Source organism: Magallana gigas, chromosome 3 (genome assembly GCF_963853765.1).
Source record: "Magallana gigas chromosome 3, xbMagGiga1.1, whole genome shotgun sequence".
Taxonomy (NCBI): Eukaryota; Metazoa; Mollusca; class Bivalvia; order Ostreida; family Ostreidae; genus Magallana; species Magallana gigas.
The window spans coordinates 57,169,345-57,193,937 of NC_088855.1; the positions used below are offsets into that span (position 1 = coordinate 57,169,345).

The 24,593-nt window shown below is 33.0% G+C and overlaps 2 protein-coding genes across 4 annotated transcripts in view; one reads left to right on the forward strand and one right to left on the reverse strand.

The window, feature by feature from the left end:
- LOC105342241 (hypothetical protein) lies at window positions 1–17,169 on the reverse strand. Of its 2 annotated transcripts, XM_011449118.4 has the most exons (2): window positions 17,065–17,169; window positions 5–1,236 (listed from the first exon to the last, which is right to left on the reverse strand). In XM_011449118.4, exon 2 carries the CDS (start codon window positions 1,129–1,131, stop codon window positions 733–735), a length of 399 nt encoding a protein of 132 aa, XP_011447420.3. In that variant the 5' UTR covers window positions 1,132–1,236; window positions 17,065–17,169; the 3' UTR covers window positions 5–732.
- The window catches only part of LOC105342240 (tRNA (uracil-5-)-methyltransferase homolog A), a 19,175-nt gene continuing 4,656 nt past the window's right edge, over window positions 10,075–24,593 (forward strand). The window contains exons 1-14 of one of the 2 annotated variants that reach the window (XM_066080569.1): window positions 10,075–10,186; window positions 18,359–18,709; window positions 18,843–18,931; window positions 19,072–19,147; window positions 19,356–19,413; window positions 19,761–19,830; window positions 20,279–20,333; window positions 20,601–20,695; window positions 22,189–22,237; window positions 22,518–22,581; window positions 22,714–22,820; window positions 22,926–23,069; window positions 23,787–23,890; window positions 24,188–24,236. In XM_066080569.1, the coding sequence (XP_065936641.1) occupies window positions 18,407–18,709; window positions 18,843–18,931; window positions 19,072–19,147; window positions 19,356–19,413; window positions 19,761–19,830; window positions 20,279–20,333; window positions 20,601–20,695; window positions 22,189–22,237; window positions 22,518–22,581; window positions 22,714–22,820; window positions 22,926–23,069; window positions 23,787–23,890; window positions 24,188–24,236 (1,263 nt within the window). In that variant the 5' untranslated portion in view covers window positions 10,075–10,186; window positions 18,359–18,406. Of the gene's footprint in view, window positions 10,187–16,522; window positions 16,544–18,358; window positions 18,710–18,842; window positions 18,932–19,071; window positions 19,148–19,355; window positions 19,414–19,760; window positions 19,831–20,278; window positions 20,334–20,600; window positions 20,696–22,188; window positions 22,238–22,517; window positions 22,582–22,713; window positions 22,821–22,925; window positions 23,070–23,786; window positions 23,891–24,187; window positions 24,237–24,593 lie in introns of those variants that run through there. The other variant, XM_066080570.1, reaches the window with a different exon arrangement.

The following is a 24,593-nucleotide window of genomic DNA, read 5'->3' on the forward strand; positions in this document are numbered from 1 at the left end:
AATGGTAAATAATTTATCAGTTTTATGAGGCATAATACATGTAGCCTTCAGAATAACTTAAGTAATAAATGAAAATATACATATACAAAAGATTTTAATATATAACACAACCATAGAATGTAAAAATTCAAGCAAAAGTTTTAAAAATATAACTAGATAAGTTCTTAAATGCCCATAACAAAATAAAGTTATCAAATAAAACGACAGGGTTAAAAGCACAATAGAAGGATGAATTCGTAATAAAGGAATCGATGGTCAATATAACATGAAATGATCCACAAGGATACATGTATAGACGTTATTAGAAGATTGCCCAGATAATTAACAATGTTCATTTCATATACATAAAGGCCACATTACTCGGTACAATTGTTCATAATACTCTTGGGACGACAAAAAAAAACCGGCATTTATATATCGATTTGATACATACTGATAAAAGACAACACATTAATTCACCATTATTTCACCATATCACACTTTAAAAAACGCAAAATTAAAATCATTCTTACGAACTTAATAAATAGCAAAATAAAATAATAATACGAATGTCCAACGCCGAGACAGATCAATGCCACGTGTGAAAATAATCGCTCCATTGTAAATTGCACAAATCCCTTAATATCAAGTCAGGTCAAACGTCGGAATGTCTTGACGACAAACTTGTCATATAAATAGTAAATCCACAACCTTGGAACTATTGAGTAGATTATACCTAGACAGGTGCTCTCGTTAGCTGGGTCTCTGGACGGCGGTACAGGCCACGGGGACCAGTTCATCGCTCCTCTCCCAGTAGCCGGAGGGGTGGTACTTGAGCACGGACACCGTCACCTCCACGAGTTCACACGCGTACTCCACAGGCGTGCCGTTCAGCTGGAACACCACTGAGGACTTGGTGCAGGTGGTGGAGGGTAGCTGACGCGGGACCCTGTCGTTGTCCTCTACCATGATGGTGGACCAGGGACAGATCGACTGGGTGTCCAGACGCTCCGAATCGTCGTAATCCGAGTAATCCAAGCCCCGGAACGGGGGGTCAAATATGTGGCAGCCGCGACACCTGGAGACGGGGTGGGGGAGGCAGCATCTAGTCAGTAAGGCAAGGACGAGAGTCAGCCAGACAGGGGCATTCATTGTTTGTTGATTATCTTAGTACCTTTCTTAATGCAGAAACTCTTTGCAAGTCTTCTATATATAGTGATCACGCCGGTTTTGGGCATTTCCGCTATTTTTCCAAATCTGAAGTAAATCCGGATGTATCAGTACACAAAAAAAGGATCAATAAGTATGAAGTTATTTCATTCAATTTCATTTTACGCACAAGCTTATCGTTCAGTAATGATAAAAGTTCATGAAACATTAATTACTTACTCGTGCAGATTTCATAAGTGTATCAAATATTAAAACGTAAAAATAGTACCTATCGGTTTGCACCTGAATTTGTAAACGAAAAAAAAATAGAGTGATTGCATTAACGTTAGGCAATCATTGGTATCTCAAAAAAGTGGAGAAAACGTGTCCTTCTAACGCACATAGACAACGAACCATTAAAAGAGCATTGATATTTGAACTTTTATTTTTTTTTTTTATTGTAAAATTTAAAATTGATGTAGTCAATGAAGTACATATAAATGCATGAAGGTGTGAGTGATATTTTTAGAAAAAGGGGTTTTTCTGTCGACAGGAATGCTCTGTCGTCATTAGGTTTACATGGGTATACACGCTGGTAAAATTAATCAGAGGTGAACATGTCATGCATATCGAAACGTTTGCAAAATAAATCTCTCTCTCTCTCTTCTCTCTTCTCTCTCTCTCTCTCTCTCTCTCTTGGATTTTACGTATACGTAATCTGTTTTTAGCTGTCTGATTTCGGAAATCACCGAGGAGACCAGTCATTTAAAGATCGAGGAAGTTCACGATATTGACGAAATAATTCTGGGATTGTTTATTTTGTGTACTTAGAGGTGACACTATAGCTATTGGTTGGTCCGGGTGATAGAATTCCTCGTCCTACCTTATATTTTGTGCAACAACTGCATTATGTTGCTTTGTGGATTATGCAACAAATATTGCGTAGCCAATTAGATATTGAGCTGCACTATGCTTGCACATGCCTCTCTTCACGTACTTTGACTGTATCTCACACCCTGACTCTCCGAGTCCTTTGTTGAGGCCCAAAGGGGGAACAGGCTGAGTACCGTGGCAAGCAGGGAATTGTCTGAATATGTATATAGTTACACGCAGAAATATCTGACTCACCAAATTATATAATAAAAATGTTGATATGTCAAACAATTGGAGTTAAAAATGTATGACGGTGAGTGATACATTTAAGAACTTAAGAATATTTTTTTTTTTTAATTCACGAAGGGTTCCGCTAGCTTTGATAAGGTACGCCAGCCTCATAAAGTCTTAATGGTATTACGTACATACATCCTGTCACAGAGGGGTCACAATCGGTAACCCATGAAGGGTTTATGAATGAGAGAGCGATCTGAAAGTGCATACATTTGTAAGGTCACGGGTTTATTTTTTATGAGTTTACGTCGCTGAAACATACGAATGGAAATAATGAATTACTTTTAGTTAGCTCCTGTACCTTTCAGATAATTTTTAAAGTAATTTGATAACCCGCAATAATTTTCATACAAGCTGTTAATAATTCTTATCACATTCACCTTCTTCTTTTCAGGTAATGAGAAATGATTTTTAAAAAGTTAATTTTATTGAATTTGTTATTACAAATAACAATGTGATAGTGACATAATTTTATTAGCGAGCGGTGTCTGGATTTACTAGCATTTTGTACAGTATATCATTATTTAATCAGTAGAAGTTGTAGAAAAACTTTAAGGATGCCATAAGACGGTATAAGAATTAATTTTCATATCCATTGTATTACAGCGTATAAGTATACTTCAATTTAAAAAAAAAGAAATGATTAAAAAGTCAAAAATTGTGAATTGGTGTGGCACGATTTTTCGAAAATGCTGAAAATCCCGTTATATGTTAAGATCTGTCATGTGAGCATTCCCGGATCAAGATGATGAATCCAATCGTTTCTTTTCTTATGGACGGGACACTCCAACGACTGCCCCCACCCACTCACCAATGTTTTTCCCTGCGAAAAAGCACAGACCCACTTTATAAAGAAAAAGCCTTGAAGTTCTAAAAAAAAAAAAATACGCCTGTTTGAGTCAACGCATCCACGTATAGGGCATATTTAAAGATCAAAATCGATAATATGTTAAATATATATTGTTTTGAATATTTTCAAAAACAAATACCATATAAATTGATATTTTAATTTTTAAATATACTTTTCCGCCCGTGTATAGGCATTTTACACGCATACACTCAATTCTTTACATCATGCTGTAAATTTTGTATTTTCACCCATCCAGTAAATTCAAAATTTGCTACATGACACAAGCCCCGATTTTTCGATCAATTGGGCGATTTTCATTCATGACCCCCCTCCCCATGGATCCACGGAGGAGTTCATTCAAAGCATCGACGATTTTATCCTTTGAAACAGGGCTTCGTGCCATATTGTCACATTTATAATTTTTACACATCTATATAGGGGACGAGTCCAAAATGGGATCGCGAGAGAGAGCTATCCAGTAATGAGACATTCCGGATCACAACATGTGTACACATGCGGCTTTATTTGAAAAAAAAAAATAAACAAACTTTCCTGTTTTCTTTGCTTGGAAATGTCAGAAAGTCCATCCTAATATAACACATATAATTCAAATAAAATTTTAAAAACTGGGTTTTTTTCTGCTTTCAAGCTTACAGGTCAGTAATTTCCTGATATAATTTGAAATAATAAATAATAAATAATTTAATAGCTGCAAGTAGAACCATTCTATAAGATCTAATATGATATACAGGGCTGCGTTCAAGATCGTAGCAGCTAGCCTAGCCGCTAGGTCGTAGATATCTAGGTCTGTTGAACGGACCGCTAGGTTAGCCGTTAGTTCTCAGATTTGAAGTTGGTTATATTCAACTAAAGACTAATTACATGTACATCGACATAATTTGTTAATTTCAAGTGGAAATTAACAATCGACATAATTTGTTAATTTCAAGTGGAAATATACATGTTGAAATTTACTAAGCTCTCGTCATCACTTACATTTTTTGGACCAAATATTTCTAACAACAAAATAAAAATGACTTAGCAGACATATATGATGCTTTGTATTATATCCTTTGGAGTGAAGTAATTTTGGAATTTTCTTCGTTTAGCGAATGTTACGGCGGCCATTTTGCGAACTCATTTATGGCACGCGACTACTATATGATTTCCCATGTGACTGGGGACAGAAGTTCTCATCTCCTGCAGCCATATACAGAGCAGAGGAAAAGGACATTGGACAATCTCTTCTTAAATCTGCACGTTCTGTTTATGAATTTATGCCATCTTAGCTACGAATATTCAGATTTATTTCTTACAAAATAATTGATAAATGTTGTCAATGAAAAATTTTTTTTTAGTCAGGCAATGTTTTTGGAGAGCTGTACAGGTACAGTCGTAACGTGTATAATTTTGGAAAATACCCTCTCCCCTTTTAATTTTTTTTTCTTTTAAATAAATGCAGGTCACATAATTTTATGTCTAATGATCTTTTTTGCACTATGAAGCATTGTTTGAAAACCTTTTATAAATGCCTTAGTTGTCCCGATTAATATTTTTCATCAGTTATTTTAGAAAACATTATATATCGACAAGACAAACATATAGAAGATAAATGTATAATCGTACATTTATGAAGATATGTCTTTTTGTAAATATACAATTTACCGGGTAGCAGTAAATGTAAAATTTCCAACCTGGAAAATTTTTGCTGTGTCTCCATTCTGTCAGAAAACATGAACTGTATGTATTCGACCTCTACTTAGAAAATATTCATCAGATTGTTAAATAAAGGTATCCAGTTTACTTTTAATAAAGTTTGAAATGGAAGTTCATGCTCTGCAATGTTTACTTACAGCAATAGCATAATGTAAGTAATGCAAACATTCTAATTTCTGTATTGACATATTGTCAAAGAAATAAAGAGGACAAAATCATCTATGCACCAATAAATGGTTTCTTATTTTATCGGAAAGTGTATTTTGCTTTTGGACAAAAACATTATAAAAAACACCAAACTGTTTTCAATCTTCATCTTCATCTTAAAGGGACTTGAACACGATTTAAGATCAAACATTTTATTTTTTTTTTTTATGTATAAAATGGTTAACTGGTGCATTTTAAATGATTGACCAAAATATTGACTGTTAAAGTCAAGTTACAAGCGAGATACAGAGGTAAGAATTGGTTGTTATGTAAACAAAGCTCGAGTCTTATAGTTGTTTACAAAAAATGTAAGGTAGAGAATTACCATTTCTTAGACAAAATGACATGCAAAAAACAATTTAAACTAGTTCACTATCTTCATAAATACTATTATCAACAATAGAAAGATACATTTGATTGAAACTTACACCAATACAACACATATGTAAAAATGACAATATTTGAGCTTTGTTTACAAAACAAAGAATTATGAACTCTGTATCTTGCTTATAACTTGATATTTGACTTTCAAAATTTGACATAGCATTATAAACTTCTATATTTATCATTATAAACATTGGAAATGGAAAAATAAAATTTGAAAATTTTATGTCAAATCGTGTACAAGTCCCTTTAATTAAAGTAGATATTGCTCTCTCTCTCTCTCTCTCTCTCTCTCTCTCTCTCTCTCTCTCTCTCTCTCTCTCTCTCTCTCTCTCTCTTACCTTTGCAATGATGGGCTCCCGGAGACAACTACCCGTAATACACGGCTGAAAATCAGCTTTTTCATTGTATTGTCCGTATAAGTATATAAGTATTGAACTCCGTTAAAGATAATTCTTTCCTCAAAAAATGCATTGGTAAAACCGACCTAGTTTTTTAAAGAATTATTTTCTCTTCGGACATTGTGTCTATTATCAAAAGGGGAAAAGCAGATTATAAGATACTGGTCTTTATCTGAGTCTCGTTAGAAGTGCGATTTCCTCAGTTTTTAGCTTGCCTGAATCGAAGGTTCAAGTGAACTTTTCTAAACTTTTCCGTTGTCTGTCCGTCCGTTTGTCCTTCCGCCCGTCTTCTGTATTTTTTTTTTACATTTTTTTTCTTCTCTAAAACCACTAGACCACATTTAATCAAACTTATTTCAGAGAATTCATATTGCATTTTAAATGGTATAAATAAAGGGCAAAACCCTTTTTTAAAAGGGAGATAATCACTAAATAATGGATATAAAGTGAGTGTCTTAACAAGTTCTTCTTCTCAAGAACCACTGCACCAGAAATGCTAATATTTACAAAAAAGCTTGTATTTATTGTTTTGATTCTAAATCGGTAAAATCTTGACCCCTGGACCATTATCGGGGCTCCAAGAGGAATTCAAAGTTTAACATTGAAATATATAGGGAAATTGTTTTAAAGAGGTTGTCACCTGCAATAATAGTATTGTCAATCATCCGAAAACCTTTTGGATATAAAGATGGGGACCTAAAATGTTCATTTATTTTATTTGTGACACATGTCACATGCCATTTTTTGGAAATATAGGGCCCCAAACAGAAAATATAATTTTCATGAAATTTTTGCTCAAAAATATGACATGGAAATTGATAACTTGAAGAAATCAAAAAAATATTTATAGTTTGAACGATCATTAAGTTATGATTTTAATACAGTATGAAGTTGAACACGTGTAGTGTCTATAAAAGTAAAATCTAAGTCAAAGTTTAAAAATTCTTGCTTTACTGGTTGCTTCAAAAACCAGTACATAATGAACACAACAACAGATGTTACAAAATGTAGGATTAGTCAAACTATAACGCAAATTAAAAAAAAATCATAGTAATGTCATCTTTACAAAACTTTGCATACAATATTCATACATTTTATGTCTCATGCAAAAGTAAAAAAAAAAAAGTTGGGGTCACATCTCAAAAAATTGAGATATAGCATGAAATAAGCTAATTTTAGACCAAAATTGGAGTTAATTTTTTTTCTAAATTTCTATGAAATATAAGCGAAATATGCTAAAATATATCGAAAGAAATCTCAAAATATTGCTTAAATATGTTTTTTAGAACATCATGAATATATCGTAATACACAAACTATCTAGAAGTTCGGTCCGCGCTGAAAATTAGGAAGTTAAAGTAACAGCACTCTAAAACTTGTGAGTTGTGAAAATTGTTCATTTCCTTCTTGAAAACCCTCCGCCACTAAATATAGTCCCTTACTAAACTCTGAAAAAATGTATTTCTTTTTAAAATAATTTTATTCGATGAAGTTTATTTTGCATTGTAAAAAAAAAATATAGTACTAGAATTAATATGTAATGAAGAATTTTCCGACTAGAGGTGACCCAATAAAGCTACCAAAAACCTAAGGAGTGAACCTCTTTAAAATAAATCTTCTCCACAAGAACTACAATGGTACAATTTGTGCACATGAGAATACGATGCAGGTCTCTTCAGATAGTGTAGCTCATAACTTATGCAAACCGTGAACCCCGGACCAAAATTGAGGCCATTAAAGGTGTTCAGAAATTTATAGTGAAAATGTTTATAAATCTTTTCTACAATACGACAATTTCTGATAATAATATGCAAACATTTTCAGATAATGTAGATTCTAAATTGTTAAAATTGTAACCCCAGGACTAATGCAAGAGCCTCAAGATGGGTTCAAAGTTCAATATGGAAACATATTAGGATCATTTTAAAATCTTCTTTTAAGGAGCTACCACTATAATGCTACAATTTGTGATATAACTATGCAATTAAAATCGTTAAAACTGTGACACCCATGAGGGGTTTCAATGTTTAACATAGAAATATATATCGAACATGTTTAAAAATTTTCTTTTCAAGAACTCTTATGAAACAATTTGTTATATTACTACGCAAGCATCCTTAGATTGTGTAGATTCTAACTTAACCGTGACCCCCGAACTAAGACTTGGGCCTCAAGAGGGGCTCAACGTTCAATAAAGAAACAAAGGGATAATGTTTAAAAATCTGTTTTAGCTCACCTGAGCCGAAGGCGTCAGCGTCGTTGTTGTAAACATTTCATATTTTCATCTTCTTCTCCAAACCACGTGTACTGGACCAAAGCACAAATCGTTATTGAATGAAGAGGATTCAAGTTTGTTCAAATGAAGGGACTTGCCCTCTTAAAAGGGGAGATCGTTTGAAATATTGAAAACTTGTTAGCATTTTTCAAAAATCTTCTCAAAAACCATTTGGCAAGAATAGCTGAAACTTGGTTGGAGGCATCGATAGGTACTGTATATTCAAGTTTATTCAAATCATGATCCCCAAGGGTAGGGTGGGGCTACAATGGGGGTCGAATTGTTACATAAGAATATAAAGAAAAATCTTTGAAAAATCTTATTCTTTAAAACCATTTGGCTGCAGATTCAAATACTCAGGTAATGTGTAATGTAGATTCAAGTTTGTTCAGCTTATGTAGAGTAGGTCCACAATCAGGGTCAAATTTTTACATGGGAGTATAAAGAGAAAAAATCTTTAAAAATTAATGCATCCTCATGTAGTAGATATTCAATTTTGTTCAAATCATGATCCCTGGGGGTATGGTGGGGCCAAAGTGGGGGTGTTAGAATTTTTACATATGAATAAATATAGAGAAAAACTTTGTAAAATCTCATTCTCAAAATTGAAACAAAAAAGGAGATAAATGTTTAACTTTACAATATGTGTAGGAAAAAAATAAAAACGTTTCTAAACAATATATACTCCATTAGGCTAATACTCTCAAGTCGGCCTAACGATTTCCTGTTCAGTTGCTCAGGTGAACGATGTGACACCTAGGCCTCTTGTTGCAAGTTAAGCGACTAATTTTGTCAGCATGACAATATAATATTAAAGGATAATTTTGGTCGGGGCGTTGGCAAACCCAATAAAGCATTTAATAAGTTTGATCACGCCCGGCCTTATTTGATCACCCCATAATATTCAAAGAATGATTCCTTATTACCTATGTTTGTATAAGAAGATGGAGAGAAGAGATAGCGCAAATGTTCATTCGATTTAGTCGTGAAGTACAACTCTGAATTTATTTATTATTTCAATTAAATCTATTTAAATATCTCATAATACAAGTTTGCAAAAGCATAATTCATTTTAATACTTTTAACAAACGATAAGAAAAAAATATTGCCTTATATTTTGTTGGTATCGAAGCAACATCATAAAGCCCCTAATTATATAAACTTAGCTTACATCAGGTGCGCTAACCACTGAGCCATTTCAAACACAACAAAATAGGTAGTTAAAATACTACATGTGTCAGTTTGGCCACGAATTTACGGACTTTTATCATTTATTTCAAAACGTTCAATTGTTACAATTTGTCAAAAATGATATTTTAATGTATAGTGGGTCATTTCTCCACGTTTTTGTGGATTGAGAATGGTTTGTTTTCTGACGAATGGTGACGACCAAGCCCTCCTCTACGCACAGAGACATATACTATAACGTATAGTATATACGTCACTGACAAAACACACACGTATACACTTATTTTACACAATATAATTTGAAGTATAATACATGTATTTTACATGTATTTATTTAAAACATTTCCTTACTTTGTTGAATAGAACCTCTACATATAAATACTTTAGCAATCAATTAACAAACTATAGTCTATAATTGATTTAAACACATATATAACATTAAACATTCATATGAATGTCTATATTTATTCACCAATCAAGGGCCCTCAGGGGGGCATATACATTATAAATAATAATATCATGATTATAACCATGATAACAAATAATGAATGAAATAATAGCATAGAACTGATGTCCAGGTTCATATTACAAGCAACCATATGCAAAATGATTCATCAATACAATAAAATATATCAATGTAACACAATCTCTATTTCTTGTAATTATAAGATTATCCCCTGTGATAATAATAAGCCTTTAGTACAGGGGATTAGATCTATCTTATTATTAAAAGAAATGTCAGTAGGCTTTATGAACGATATCCGGGAAATGTAGGCTTGATCATACATGACCAACACATTATTTGGCTGTATATGTTTCCTATTGGAAAAGTTGCTCGTTGCTCGTGGCTTGGAGTTGGAATCTACGGAAGGTACGTTTTATTTATTTTAAAAAATGATTAACGATTTATTCTATTTAAATAACGATGACTTCTAGACTTTAGGAAATTTTTTCAAACTTACTGCCTGTGGACTTTCTATAATTTACTGCCCCCCCCCCCAATACTCTGTCCCAAGATATCCTCGATTCACATTTTGCTTATTTACTCGATATTTAAATAATTCTTCAGGGTTCAAACGATTTTTATTCAAAAGTATGAAACATTTCGAAGATTTCTCGGTTGAAAAGCACCCTTTAGTTATTATGTTTCGATACACGGCTAAAATATGTGATGTTTACGGGGTCTGCAGACCCAGATAATAACGTTAAAAATGCACGAAGTATTCTGAGTTACTTCCAAATAGATAATATTGTTTAACACGATACAATGCCATATAATATTATATGATACAATATCATATCTTTTACAATATCACATTGTATCATTTATATATTATCATATAGATTATAGTATTATATTACATCATATCATATGAATGATATGATACAATTTGTATGATATCTTAGGATGCAATATCATGTTTTATAGTAATATGTTGATAAACATTTTATCTTACAATACTGTATGAATATGATTAAATTAACATGATTATCAAACAACTTTTAAACATGATATACGATATTGTGTCAATTGAAACTATACTGCAGGATCCATGAATATCCAAGATCATTTACTATGGTTTTCATATGATATGATAAAGGTGGTCTCATAAAGGTGATGCCTCATAAAGGTGATGCCTCGTCTCTGTGAGATTTGTAATCTATGATTACCTATGTTTTTTCCAATTTTAAGAAGGCGTCAAAGGTTGCAATTTGTTTCTCTCAGTACTAGTATGGAAGACCTTTAACATTTCATATCCTAGTGTAAATGCTAAAATTTCAATATGACAAAATTTCAAGCCTAGGAAGAAAAAAAAAAAAAACTTGACTTTTCACCACCTGTTACACATGTACAAGTAAATGAGTCCAAAGAGTGATGTTTTAGGGTATAATAATGAAGGAAAATGGACACATACATACTTATAAAAACTGTTCTTCCAAAATTTCAGGAACAGGATCTATTGACTCTACAAATATAACATGCAAGATGCATACTAAGTCTTATGTATTTAACTCTGTATAGATATTTAGTTAACAAATTTTGTTCCTACAAAAGTATGGCCATAATTAATAGGATTGCTGTACAAGATTCACAATTGAAAAGTATTTATTTGTTTCATTAAAATAAGAATAAACAAAACTAAGACATAAAATTTAAAAGTTACTCTTGTTGACAACTTCAATTTATAGATATCAGGCTTGGGGCAAATTACATTGGAAAGTAATTCATTACATTACAATTATTTCATGAATATTTGGCATTAAATTACTATTACCATTACTTAGTTTTCTTGAAGTAATGCATTATATTACCATTACACGAGTAAAGTAATGCATTACCATTACCATTACTTTGTGAAAAGTTAATAATAAGTTTTAAAATGTAGAGCTAAATAAAAAGTTTTTGCAAATGTTTCAAAATAATATAAAACACACTTCAACGTATCTACAGGTTCATGTTCTCTATCAGGTTCAAATTTAATGACTTAAGTACTGTGAAATCGTTTAAATTCGTGGGGGCCAATCTTCGTGGATTATGACTTTTTTTGCTGATTCGTGGGGATGTAATTTCGTGGATGCGTCGGTTACTGTTTTAGCAACAAAGATAACCCTTTCTAAAATTGTTTTAAAGTAGTCCAAGTATCGCACTGCGTCATAATACGGATTTTACAATATTGGTTCGACTTTTACAAAGCGTTTTTGATACCCGGTTTTGATTTTGTTCTACATCAATGTTGTAAACAATGGCAATAATAAGCAATTAGAACGGTAATAAATGTATACTATGAGAGATAGAAATGATTAATGTTGAGAAACTCGATTCTGTTAAAGTAAAATGAAAAACGAAGTTTCTGATTAACCAGGATCTCAGGTATGCTTATATCTTCTTTGTTTTTACCCCCCCCCTCCCCGAATTTTTCTTTTTCTTTTACTAAAACATGTTTAAATGATATCTAACATTGTTGACAGATCTAGGCAGAAAACTGTAGCAAAATGTGATTTTTACGGATTTTTTCGCCAGGGTCTACTTGGTTTAGAGCTTATAGCGTGAAAAGTAATCCGTCAACATATAATTTATTTTACCAAATCTTTTTTCTAAGATGTCAATCTATAGAATAAACACCATGAATTTAAGTTTGAGCCCATAAAATAGTAAAAATATTACAAAACGCGATACTAGCATTGCATTTTTTGTATTCTATTTTGATACATCAGGTCCATAAAGCGTACTTACTTACAAAAATTTGCGTAAAATTATTGATGAGATATGGCTTGAATAAATATAATACTCTATTTTGTATGTCCAGTTCTAATTTTCCCAAAATTGGTAATTATTTTTAGGAAAAACGGATGTCTGGCAAATTCCATATTTGTCAATAATTTTCGCAAGGGGATACACCCGTCTGAGAGGTGATAACAAACAAACTAGCATGTAAACATACATATTTTCTTTTGTATATGTATTGCTAGAATGTATATTTATCATTTAAAGCTAAGCTTTTAATGATTGAGCCCATTTAGTGCAGAGTATAGGACTACCTTAATTGAGGATTTAAGTTTGTGGGAAAGGGTTACCCACGAATACCACGAAAATTGAGCCACCACGAATTCTAATGATTCCACAGTAAACAAAATTGCTGTTGGACTTTGTGATCATCCGAGTTTCAAAGATTTCATCTTTTAACAGCACCCTGTTGGGTTTGGAAATCTTTCCTGAGCTATATATAAATGTTTTATGGGACTGAAAGACACTGTTTGGCAATCTTTATCTTAGAATATATTATTACATGTAATAAGTGTTCAGGCAATGATAAAAAAAAAACATGAATCTTGTAAATGTTATATGTATTTTCTCTCGGTCAAAAATAATGTACTCAATATACACCACAAATATTGAGAGAGAGAGAGAGAGAGAGAGAGGGAGAGAGAGAGAGAGAGTCATTTTCAAATGGGTTATAATTAAGCTTCCAGAAATCATAGTTGGACAGTGTGGTCATTGGTGCATGTCTGTCCTCTGTTCTTTTGGGTCACAACCAAGAGAAAGGGATTTTGGATGTTTAGCACTTCTTTTATAAACAATAGACTGTTTGGATTCTTTGTTTATCCTGAGGTCATTGTGTGTTGTTGACACAATCTTCACAGTAAAGAATTAATTGGATGCACAGCTAATTGGAGTTAAATTTTCAAATAATTTCAAACGGTGTGTTCTCCGAACGCCTACTCCTCAATTAAAAATATTAATTGGTCAAGGCAATTATGGGGCCCTCTAAGGGGACACAGGTAGACTTTACCTGTATATACTTTGTGACACAGGTAGACTTTACCTGTATATACTTTGTGACACAGGTAGACTTTACCTGTATATACTTTGTGACACAGGTAGACTTTACCTGTATATACTTTGTGACACAGGTAGACTTTACCTGTATATACTTTGTGACACAGGTAGACTTTACCTGTATATACTTTGTGACACAGGTAGACTTTACCTGTATATACTTTGTGACACAGGTAGACTTTACCTGTATATACTTTGTGACACAGGTAGACTTTACCTGTATATACTTTGTGACACAGGTAGACTTTACCTGTATATACTTTGTGACACAGGTAGACTTTACCTGTATATACTTTGTGACACAGGTAGACTTTACCTGTATATACTTTGTGACACAGGTAGACTTTACCTGTATATACTTTCGTTCACCGGTAGACAACATTGTCTTATTTTTAATTAAAAAAAGATGCAATAAATAGTGCTAATGGCTGCATGTACCTGACATTCTATTAAAAATACGATATTTTTTTAATAACCTAAATGTTTCACTGAAATAAAATAATCATTAAATAAAAAAAATTAAAATCAAATATCTTTCTTCATTTTTAAACTTACATCTTAACAAAATAAGAATAAAACATTATTTCTTAAGGTATAAATTAAAATCAGAGATTTTAAATGATGATTATCTAAATTATGACTGAGATAAAATTATGATAAAAAATCACTTTCTTCAACAAGTTTGTCCAAGCTGTGAATAAATAAATGAACGTGAAGAAACTGATAAGAAGAGCAGCCGTCCTACCCCTAGTTCCTCTAGACAGCATCGAAGACGTGTGGTCCTGGAAGACCGCGATGAAGCCGACCTTACGGAAGTTAGAGAGACCTTTACAGACTATGTGACAGAACAGTGGGTGAATGGTGACAGACTTATTTGGAATCACTTCGGAACCAATGGACCACGGACCAATAACAACTAAAAGCATGGAACGGGAAGCTGAAGAGGATGGCCCTACACGCGCACCCAAACATCTACACTGTCATCAAGATCTTCAAGGACATCCAGAAAGGCAAAGAAATTCTACAGATCCAGAAACAAAGAAGTACGCGAACATCAAGAGGAGACTGCAGACCCTGAAGGAGCGTTACCAAGACGGGATCATCGACCTTATGACCTACCCAGATTCAGCTTCGGAACTTCTTTATTTAGGACATTGACATAGTGACAGTGAAAGAGAAAGGACATTATGACAGACTCCGTGCCCTTACTAGTATATGTGTAAATATTGTATATATACTGGTATGAATTATACTTTTTAAAACTTAATGTCATTTTGAATTGTTATTTATGTTTTAGACAACCATGTATTTATGAGTTTGTTATAAAATAGTGCTATGTGTCAAAATAAAAAGAAAACTGTATATAAAATGTTATGCAATTTTAAAACATTATTTTATTGTTTTAAATTATATGTAGTGCTAATAAATTAAATAAATATATTAATTAAAAATTGATTCAATGTTTTCTTTTTATTTATGCAACAATTTTAATTATAAAGACATTCAAAATTTAACAAAAATTACAAACTGTTATATTATTTTTCATTCAAGGAAACACAGGTAAAGTTTACCTGTGCCCCTTTAGAAGGCCCCATAATTGCCCAGTATAATTGAATAATGATAATTGGGCAGTAGGCGTTTGGAGAATCAGCCTTTATAATGCAACTAAATTAATTCTATTTCAGGAATTAATTTTTAATCAAATACAATTCCAGTCATTAAATTCGTCACAATTTTAAAAATGAACATGCATAAATAAAGCATTAGTAATGCAAAGTAATGCAATGTAATGGCTGCATGACACTAGATTTTGGAAAATAATGCATTACAATACCATTACTTGTAATGTTAAATTTAAGGCATTACACATTACTAGCATTACTTTGAAAACATGTAATGCATTGCAATGCATTACCATTACATTTAGCATTACCCCAAGCCTGATAGATATAGCCCTTCGGGCTTGGGCCGATACCAACCGCTCGGGCTGACACCAGGGCCGAGATCAAAACAACAGTGTGATGTTGTTAATATCATATATCTAAAATCAAAGACTTTTTTTCAAATTCAAATTCCAAATAAGGAATATAATTTATCATGAAGAAGCTATAGATTTTTTTTCGGATTTACGAAACTCGTTCGTTTTATTCTTTTTTATATGTGTTAAGAACTGTATGAGTTGTCGGACTTTGTTGACAAACTATATGTCGTTTGAAATATATAGTAGAAGAGAGTCTATCGTCTGAAATAAAGCACTATCTATTATCTAGAGAGAAACTTCCATCCTTCGCAACGTCGTAATGATTCAAATTCCTTCACTGGGATTTCGTAAGTTTCCTGTCAGATTCCATTCATAAAAATCCATATTGTTAGACCTAGCAAGTTGTTTGAGAACGTTCATAAGCGCGTCCATTACTTTAATCACTTAATTTTTACAGTCTAATCTCTGGTTTTCTAAGATTAAGTCTCGTTCCATCCTTCTCTATACCCTCCATAATTTAAATGTTGATATATTAAATAAAGCGTGCTATTATTATGAATACACAACCATTGTGTAGGTTACCTCCCCTTTCTTAGATACATATATTCAATTTTTTTGCGCTATTTTTGAATTATTATTTTTCAATTTTCAGCAATAAATAAAAATATTCAGATGTGTAAGGTGATGCTTTGTATTATTTATTTGTTATTCTATCGTTATTTTACAAACTAGTCTTAATATAAAGCAAAGATATTCGGGAATTAGCGATTTTAAATTTGTGGGCAATACACCACCTTGACGACGGGCTGAGACAGAGAAATATCAGCCCCGAGGGCGATACAGCCCTAGCTTCCAGTTGCTGTCTCACCTAGTCCAAAACAATTGTATCAGGGCTGATACACTACTAGGTATATGATATATATACACATGTATATTATAACTAAAGAATATTGTCCCACTAATATTTGGCCAATCAAGAACTCCTAAATCCTAATTAATTGTATATAGGTTTTCCAAACATATGTTTTGAACTTGTAAATAAAAAAACCTCTTTAAGGAAATGATATGCTATTTTTTGATTTTTCTGTTTTTTTTAAAGCCACCTGTGGATTTAGAGAAATATCATCAAAGTTTTGGTCAGTTATTATCATTGCATTAACAATAAACTATAAAGTAAAATTAAATTGATTTGTTTTTAGTCCATCTTTTTTTTAAATTGTATTTATAATTATTAATTGCTTTAGTGTTCATTTATTTACTCTTTAAAGTCAACAAAGGAGGGGAAAGGATTTATGAAAGAAAAATACAGGTTCAGTTGGGAATTTCTATTTTATTTGTTGGTATTTTCAAGAAGAAAGGTAAAATAAAATTTCTGATTCAGCTGTTGCAACATGATATTGATAATGTAGAAAATCTCATGTTTACTTACCAATTCATTGTTATTCCGGATAATGTTTGTAATTCCTGGATTTATTCCAAGACATAGTAGTATCAATGTGTTCATGTATTTCTTGTGAACGTGATGTTGATTAAGCAGTACAGAATCTTTTATAGACTTACACATTGTCTCCCCCTCAAAAGTCACCTGACATCAGTCACATAGGGGCTTAATTAATTTTTGAAGGGGAAGATTAAATTCTTCAGACGACGCTTAAGTTTCCTGGTGGTTTTTGCTTCAAGAAAATAGTTTTTGTTCTGCCCAGTCATCAAAACACCAGACTGACTAGCAAATGTCTTCAGGAGGAAATTACTTTATTTATAACATTAAAATCCAGACTCAACTTGATACCTGGTTATTTTAGGTCTTCAATATTGCACAAAAATTATTTCGAACAAGATTTTCAGGAATATATGCAAATGACATTACATAGGAATGGTAAGGAAGAAAACATGTTTCTCATGAATAGGTTTTAAATTTCAAAATTATGCTTTTTTTTATTATGAATGAAAACTTGTGTTAAAGGTAAAACTCTGCACAAGCAGTCTTGTTGTGTGAAACTATGCAGTGAACATGTGATAAAAAAAATCCCACTCTAACAGATAGGGGTAAGACTGAATTTCATTATTTTTTAAAATGATGATTTCAAATCATACAACTGATTTTTAGTAATAAATGAAATTCATCACCATTAGAATATTGATGATAAACAGTTATACTACTGGGATTTATATAAAGTGACCTGAGAAAATAAGTTTTGACTAAGTTTATTTCATCATTTTTTATCAAATTAGTATCAAATTAGTAAGTCTAGGCACACTTACCTGGCATATATAACATTTGTTTTATGGGGCACACTAATTTATTTCGGTTTAAATTGTTTGTCAAGATGTTTCTCTTCCCATGGGCCCATGGCAGGACAGTGAACTATATCTCATTAATGAAGTAAATGGGTTGGAATAATTAACTTGGGATTGGAAATGTGATGAAAACAAGTCATATTTATAAAAATGATAAAGATGTGTACAGAACATAGTTAACAGAAATTAAAACAATTAGTTATTTTTCAATGTGATGAATTTCAGTATCACCCTTGACTGTCTGATGAGGTATTGATAAAACGCATGTATCTTAACAATCCTATTGACCTTTTGTTGATATTGATCAAGTTAATGATGGATAAGTAGAATGACAATTTTATTATAAATGCACTGTCTAATTATCATGATTATGAAGTGGAGAGGAAAGATTTAGCTTTTTTGTTATCACATCTGCTTATTTTCAGTAACAGGAAAATTAGACGACAGAGAAAGTTGGTGACTTAAAGGACAATATGAGTGATGTGATGAATGAAGAAAAAGTAGATAGTGGATTGAATCAGGGAGTGGATTTAGCCTGTGATGAAATGAAGGATACTGAGACAGCCAATGAAGACTCAGAGAAGGCAGCCAATGAAATGGACTCAGAGGGAGCAGCCAATGAGGGCCCAGAGAAAGCAACCAATGAAAACTCAGAGGACCAAGAGGAAGGGAATGAGGAGAATGGAAAGGATCCATACAGCTACACTAAGCGTGAAGAATTCACATCAGAAATTTTTAAGATAGAAATCTGTAACTTGCCTCGCTTTGGGTTTAAGGTACCGGTATACCCTTCTAGTGCTTTGTATTTCACATGATAATTCAATCAATTTTCCAGGGTGAAATTATTTGCATATTGGAATTACCAACTGAGGGAATTTTGTTTGTTAATGTGATTTTTCACTTTCTAAGGAACTGAAAAAAAGGCTAGCAAAACTTGAATTAAAACCTGTTAAAATCAAGTCGGTACCCCGAGCAACATTTGCCTTTGCCACCTTCAGGTAAACACAATGCTTTCCTGTTAAAGTTAAGAAACAAACAACAAGACTCTCATATTTTCAAATGACCATGACAGTTAAAACACTGTTTGTTTGTTTGGGTTTTTTTTTGCTTATAATACGTGTGTATTTCTCTGTGGTAGAAATGAAGAGGAAAGGGAGTCGGCCATTACCAAAATCAATGGACATGTTTGGCGCGACAAGAAATTAACAGCAAAGGTTGACACCTCTCTCTCTCTCTCTCTCTCTCTCTCTCTCTCTCCCCCCCCCCCTTTGATATTAAGTTAATGTACTTATGAGATTCATAAATGAAAATGTTTCCTCATTTGTAAGTTAATACAAAGTATATCACCAATTTCCTTTTTCATCATTTTTCTTTGGTCTTCTATAACTGCATGACCAAGTATCATTTATCATAACCTTACAGAAAGCCAGTGCCACAGCAGACCCACTTCTGAAGAAAAGAAGAGCTGATGGACAGGGAGGTGAGAGAGTTATTTCCCTTTACCTGTGAATATTACAGTGGTTGGAAGACAGTATCATTCAGAAATTAAACTTAATTTTAATAGAAATTGAAAAATGACCCATTTTTCATATTGCGCACAATGACTGTTGTCGTAAACTAAGTTAACACACTTCTATTGTATTTTGCAATTTAGATTCCCGACAGAAATGCTTTCTTTGACAATAATTTATAGTTCTGCATTTGATGTAAAGATCGATCCTGCAGTAGTAGTTGGCAAACAGCATGCTCTGAGAATCTGTATTTTACCTCATCAAAGAAAGTGCAACAGTACTGGGTAATGATTCAGACCAATTGATGATTTTGTAGATGATGAACCCTCAGTGAAGAAACCGTGTGTGGGTGAGAAAGGAGAAGAGAACCTCTCTCCAGATGAACGGTGAGTAGTAGTTTATCATTTTCTATCAAAAATTCAGCTTTTATAAAGGTATTTTGGAGAATTGATTAAATAGAGAATAGAACTCTAGGTTATGGCAAAGTAAAGTAATTTTCTAAGAAAAATCCGCTATTTTACAGAGAATTGATCGAAGACAACGACTCTAAGTACAAGCAAATTAGTCAAGTAATTTCTTCTCCAGATGCTTGCTAAATTTAAAATTCAGTCGAGAAGCTAAGGTCGTAAACTCTTTTCATGTTACCGTTTTTGTATCAGCTATGTTCAAGAGAATAGATTCTACTTTATCATTAGAGTCAGATCTTAATTTTTATCTGTCTATTCTGGTTTAATTCTTAATGAATTAGCCTATTTAGCTTAAAACAAATTTGACTAAATTTAAATATAATCAGTAATACATATACATGTAGATACACTTGTAATTTTATTTAAGGTTAAAGAAAGCTGTGAGTCCACTATGGAATATGCCTTACGACAAGCAGCTTGAGGTGTGTGATAAATCTTTGTATATAGGATCAGGGGAAAGACATCATATTCACTTGATTTCTTTTTCTGTGGAAATGAAAATGTGTTGATAGTTAGTTGATAGTGTTGGTTCCATCATTTTAGTTTGCTATTTAAATTTCAGTCAAAATCAGAAGAAATTGGACAAATTATGAAAAATTTTGCCAATCAGATCTTCAAGAACAATGCAAGCCTTAGGGATTGGTTGATAGTGTTGGTTCCATCATTTTAGTTTGCTATTTAAATTTCAGTCAAAATCAGAAGAAATTGGACAAATTATGAAAAATTTTGCCAATCAGATCTTCAAGAACAATGCAAGCCTTAGGGATTGGTTAACAGAGCAAAGGTATTACTGCTAAGCATGTTCAGAAAATATAAAATATTTGTTGTGATTATGGTACAATTCATTCATTCAGATGTATAAGCAAAAATTTCATGTCTTCCTCAACTACTAAAAAAAACAGATCATTGAAAAATTTTGTGTGCAATCAAATTCAAGTTGTCTGAGTTCTCTGTATCGTTGTTTGAATTCTCTGTATCGTTGTTTGAGTTCTCTGTTTGAGTTCTCTGTATCGATTAAGTTCTCTGTATTGTTGTTTAAGTTCTCTGTTTGAGTTCTCTGTATCGTTTGAGTTCTCTGTATCGTTGTTTGAGTTCTCTGTTTGAGTTCTCTGTATCATTGTCAGAGTTCTCTGTATCATTCTTTGAGTTCTCTGTAACGTTGTTTGAGTTCTCTGTATCATTGTTTGAGTTCTCTGTTTGAGTTCTCTGTATCGTAGTTTGAGTTCTCTGTATCATTCTTTGAGTTCTCTGTATCGTTGTTTGAGTTCTCTGTATCATTCTTTGAAATCTCTGTATCGTTGTTTAAGTTCTCTGTATCGTTGTTTGAGTTCTCTGTATCGTTGTTTGAGTTCTCTGTATCGTTGTTTGAGTTCTCTGTATTGTTGTTTGAGTTCTCTGTATCGTTGTTTGAGTTCTCTGTATCATTCTTTGAGTTCTCTGTATCGTTGTTTGAGTTCTCTGTATCATTGTCAGAGTTCTTTGTATCGTTGAGTTCTCTGTATCGTTGTTTGAGTTCTCTGTATCATTCTTTGAGTTCTCTGTATTATTGAATTCTCTGTATCGTTGTTTGAGTTCTCTGTATCGTTGTTTGAGTTCTCTTTATCATTGTCTGAGTTCTCTGTATCATTGTCAGAGTTCTTTGTATCGTTGAGTTCTCTGTATCGTTGTTTGAGTTCTCTGTATCATTCTTTGAGTTCTCTGTATCATTGAATTCTCTGTATCGTTGTTTGAGTTCTCTGTATCGTTGTTTGAGTTCTCTGTATCGTTTGAGTTCTCTGTATCGTTGTTTGAGTTCTCTGTATCGTTGTCAGAGTTCTCTGTATCATTGTCAGAGTTCTCTGTATCGTTGAGTTCTCTGTATCGTTGTTTGAGTTCTCTGTATCGTTGTTTGAGTTCTCTGTATCATTCTTTGAGTTCTCTGTATCATTGAATTCTCTGTATCGTTGTTTGAGTTCTCTGTATCGTTTGAGTTCTCTGTATCGTTGTTTGAGTTCTCTGTTTGAGTTCTCTGTATCGTTGTTTGAGTTCTCTGTATCGTTGTTTGAGTTCTCTGTTTGAGTTCTCTGTATCGTTTGAGTTCTCTGTATCATTCTTTGAGTTCTCTGTATCGTTGAGTTCTCTGTATCGTTGTTTGAGTTCTCTGTATCGTTGAGTTCTCTGTATCATTGTCAGAGTTCTCTGTATGGTTGAGTTCTCTGTATGACCATAATTATCATGCTTTACTTGTGTGATGAGGATTTGGTTTGTAATAGTACTAACCTGTCAGGCTCTTTATAGGAAGAAGTATGATGGTCACTGTTGTGAATTACAACCAATCAAACCCTCGGTAAGTACCTGTATATATTCATTAAGACAAGCCAGTCAAATCCTCTGTAAGCATATATACTTGTATAAGGTTTATATAAAACAAGCTAATTTCCAGTTCTTGAACATTAGATGTACCCATTACATGGATAAGTATGATGATGCATACACATGAATGTACATGTTTCAGCAAATTTAAATTTATTTACGTAGTTAAACTACGCATTATTTTTTCAACTGTAGTTAAGAAATTTCACTTCAATGAAAATACAATGATTTAAAGAGTATTTTTTCCTGTTCAGCCTGTCCAGACTGGATATCGCAACAAGTGCGAGTTCACCATAGGTCAGGATATAGACAAAAATGGTGGGTAGACCTTCATCAATTGATCAATTCATGTCACAAGGATGTTTTTAAATGAAGTAATTTATTTTGCATTGTAAACTACCACACAGGTCTAGCAGGAAGTTACTGGTAACTGTTTTGCTTGTTTTAAAGATAACACTGTTGGGTTTCGATTTGGTCAATACAAGGATGGCACCAGCTCTGTGGGAGAACCCCACTGCCTGTCCAATATTCCTGACACCATGAAAACCGTAGTCAAGGTCATCTTTTTGCCTTTATAACATTTCATATTAAATATGAGGAAAATGTAAATAGATAATAATTACCTTGATAAAGTGATATTTATCTCAGAATGCTTTGTGTAGAGTTTTCAGGACTTTATAAGACTCGGCCCCTACGGTGCGTATAATCCCGAGACCCACGCCGGACACTGGAGAATGCTGACCGTTCGCACCACTCGCTCTGATGTCATGGCCATCGGGGACTTCCACCCCCAGCAGCTGTCCTCTGTAAGTCTCTTGATCCCTCACTCTGTAAGTCTCTTGATCCCTCATTCTGTAAGTCTCTTGATCCCTCACTAGGGGGTAATGTAGATCTACTTTTACATTATACATGTATTCAAAGTTTATGGCTTACATAGTACAGTAAAACGTTGTAGAAGAAAATATGCTGTAAGGTTCTCCGATCCTCGGCCTCAAAGTATTTTTTTCATCATAAAAATTTTATTTCTCTTTCAAACTTTATTAATGAAATGAAATAAAATGAGTTTTTAGATGGTATCCATGCATTCTACAAAGTTATTGCAAATTTGACTGTGGTGGATATAATGGAATAACCATTTTTAGTTTTTTGATAAAAAGTACTGGTGCATCTGTGGCTTGAACTCTTTACCAACATGTATATGGGTAGTAGTTGTCCGGGAATTCCCTAAGCCAAGCATACAGTTGTGTGACTGATGGTAATTCTAACACTAGAATACTATTTATTAATATTGTCTGTATAAAAGTAAGATTTATGGTACAAATAAAAGAAATCCGAATAATGTAGAGTTATCGAACATTGCTGAGGATTGGAGATCGTTAAAATATGTTTAATTTACTTTGAAGACAGATTCATTAATCCTAAAAATGTATCATAAAGTTATCGGATATACCAGTAATGAATTACATATATTATGAATTATTTTAACTGTACATGTAGATTAATGTAATTTCACTCTCATGCAGGAAGAAATTGAGAAGGAAAAAACCAGACTTCATGAATACTTTTCCTCGGGGGAGGGGAGGTCTAGTGGAGTTACTTGTCTATACTTCAGAGTTTACTCAGACAGGTAATTGTTGTTCCCCATCGCGGATCTAGAAAGGGGGGATCTAAACCAACCCCCACCCCCTTTGGAAAATTAAAATTCATTAATTTAACATTGTAAAATTATCGAAAAATTTGCCTCAGACCACCCTTTCTGAAAAACTTTTTGGATACATGTTACCCATGATTCTTTACCATCTTTACCTAATAATATGGTTAGATTTGTTACAATACACATTAAAGAATTGATTCTGTGTAAGATGTTATACCCTAGTAGATTGGTCTGATTCCCTGCTCTGATTGCATTAATATCTGTCCACAGAATGACAGGAAACACCACTGAGCCATACAAACATGTGCTGGGAAAAACGGTGAGTGGGAATAAGTACTCAATTCATTGATTTCTGATGTATCAGGTGTAACTGTACTACCCAATACATGTTGTAGTTGATTGATGACTGACATTCACCCTTCATTCAAACACTGGCCAATGTATACTGGTAAAAAACCACCATCAAATCTTTATATTGTTTGTAGATCATATCGGCGTGGTTGTATGAAATATATATATTACTATGTCTCATCTATAAGTCGGACCCCCACTTTTCACTCAGTTTTTTACTCCTAAAAATCCGACTTAGAGGCGAGTATATACAGTAGTGCTAAAAAAGAAGATACCAAGAAATGCTATGTTTTTTTCCCTGATTGTATTAATTAATGCTCTCAAT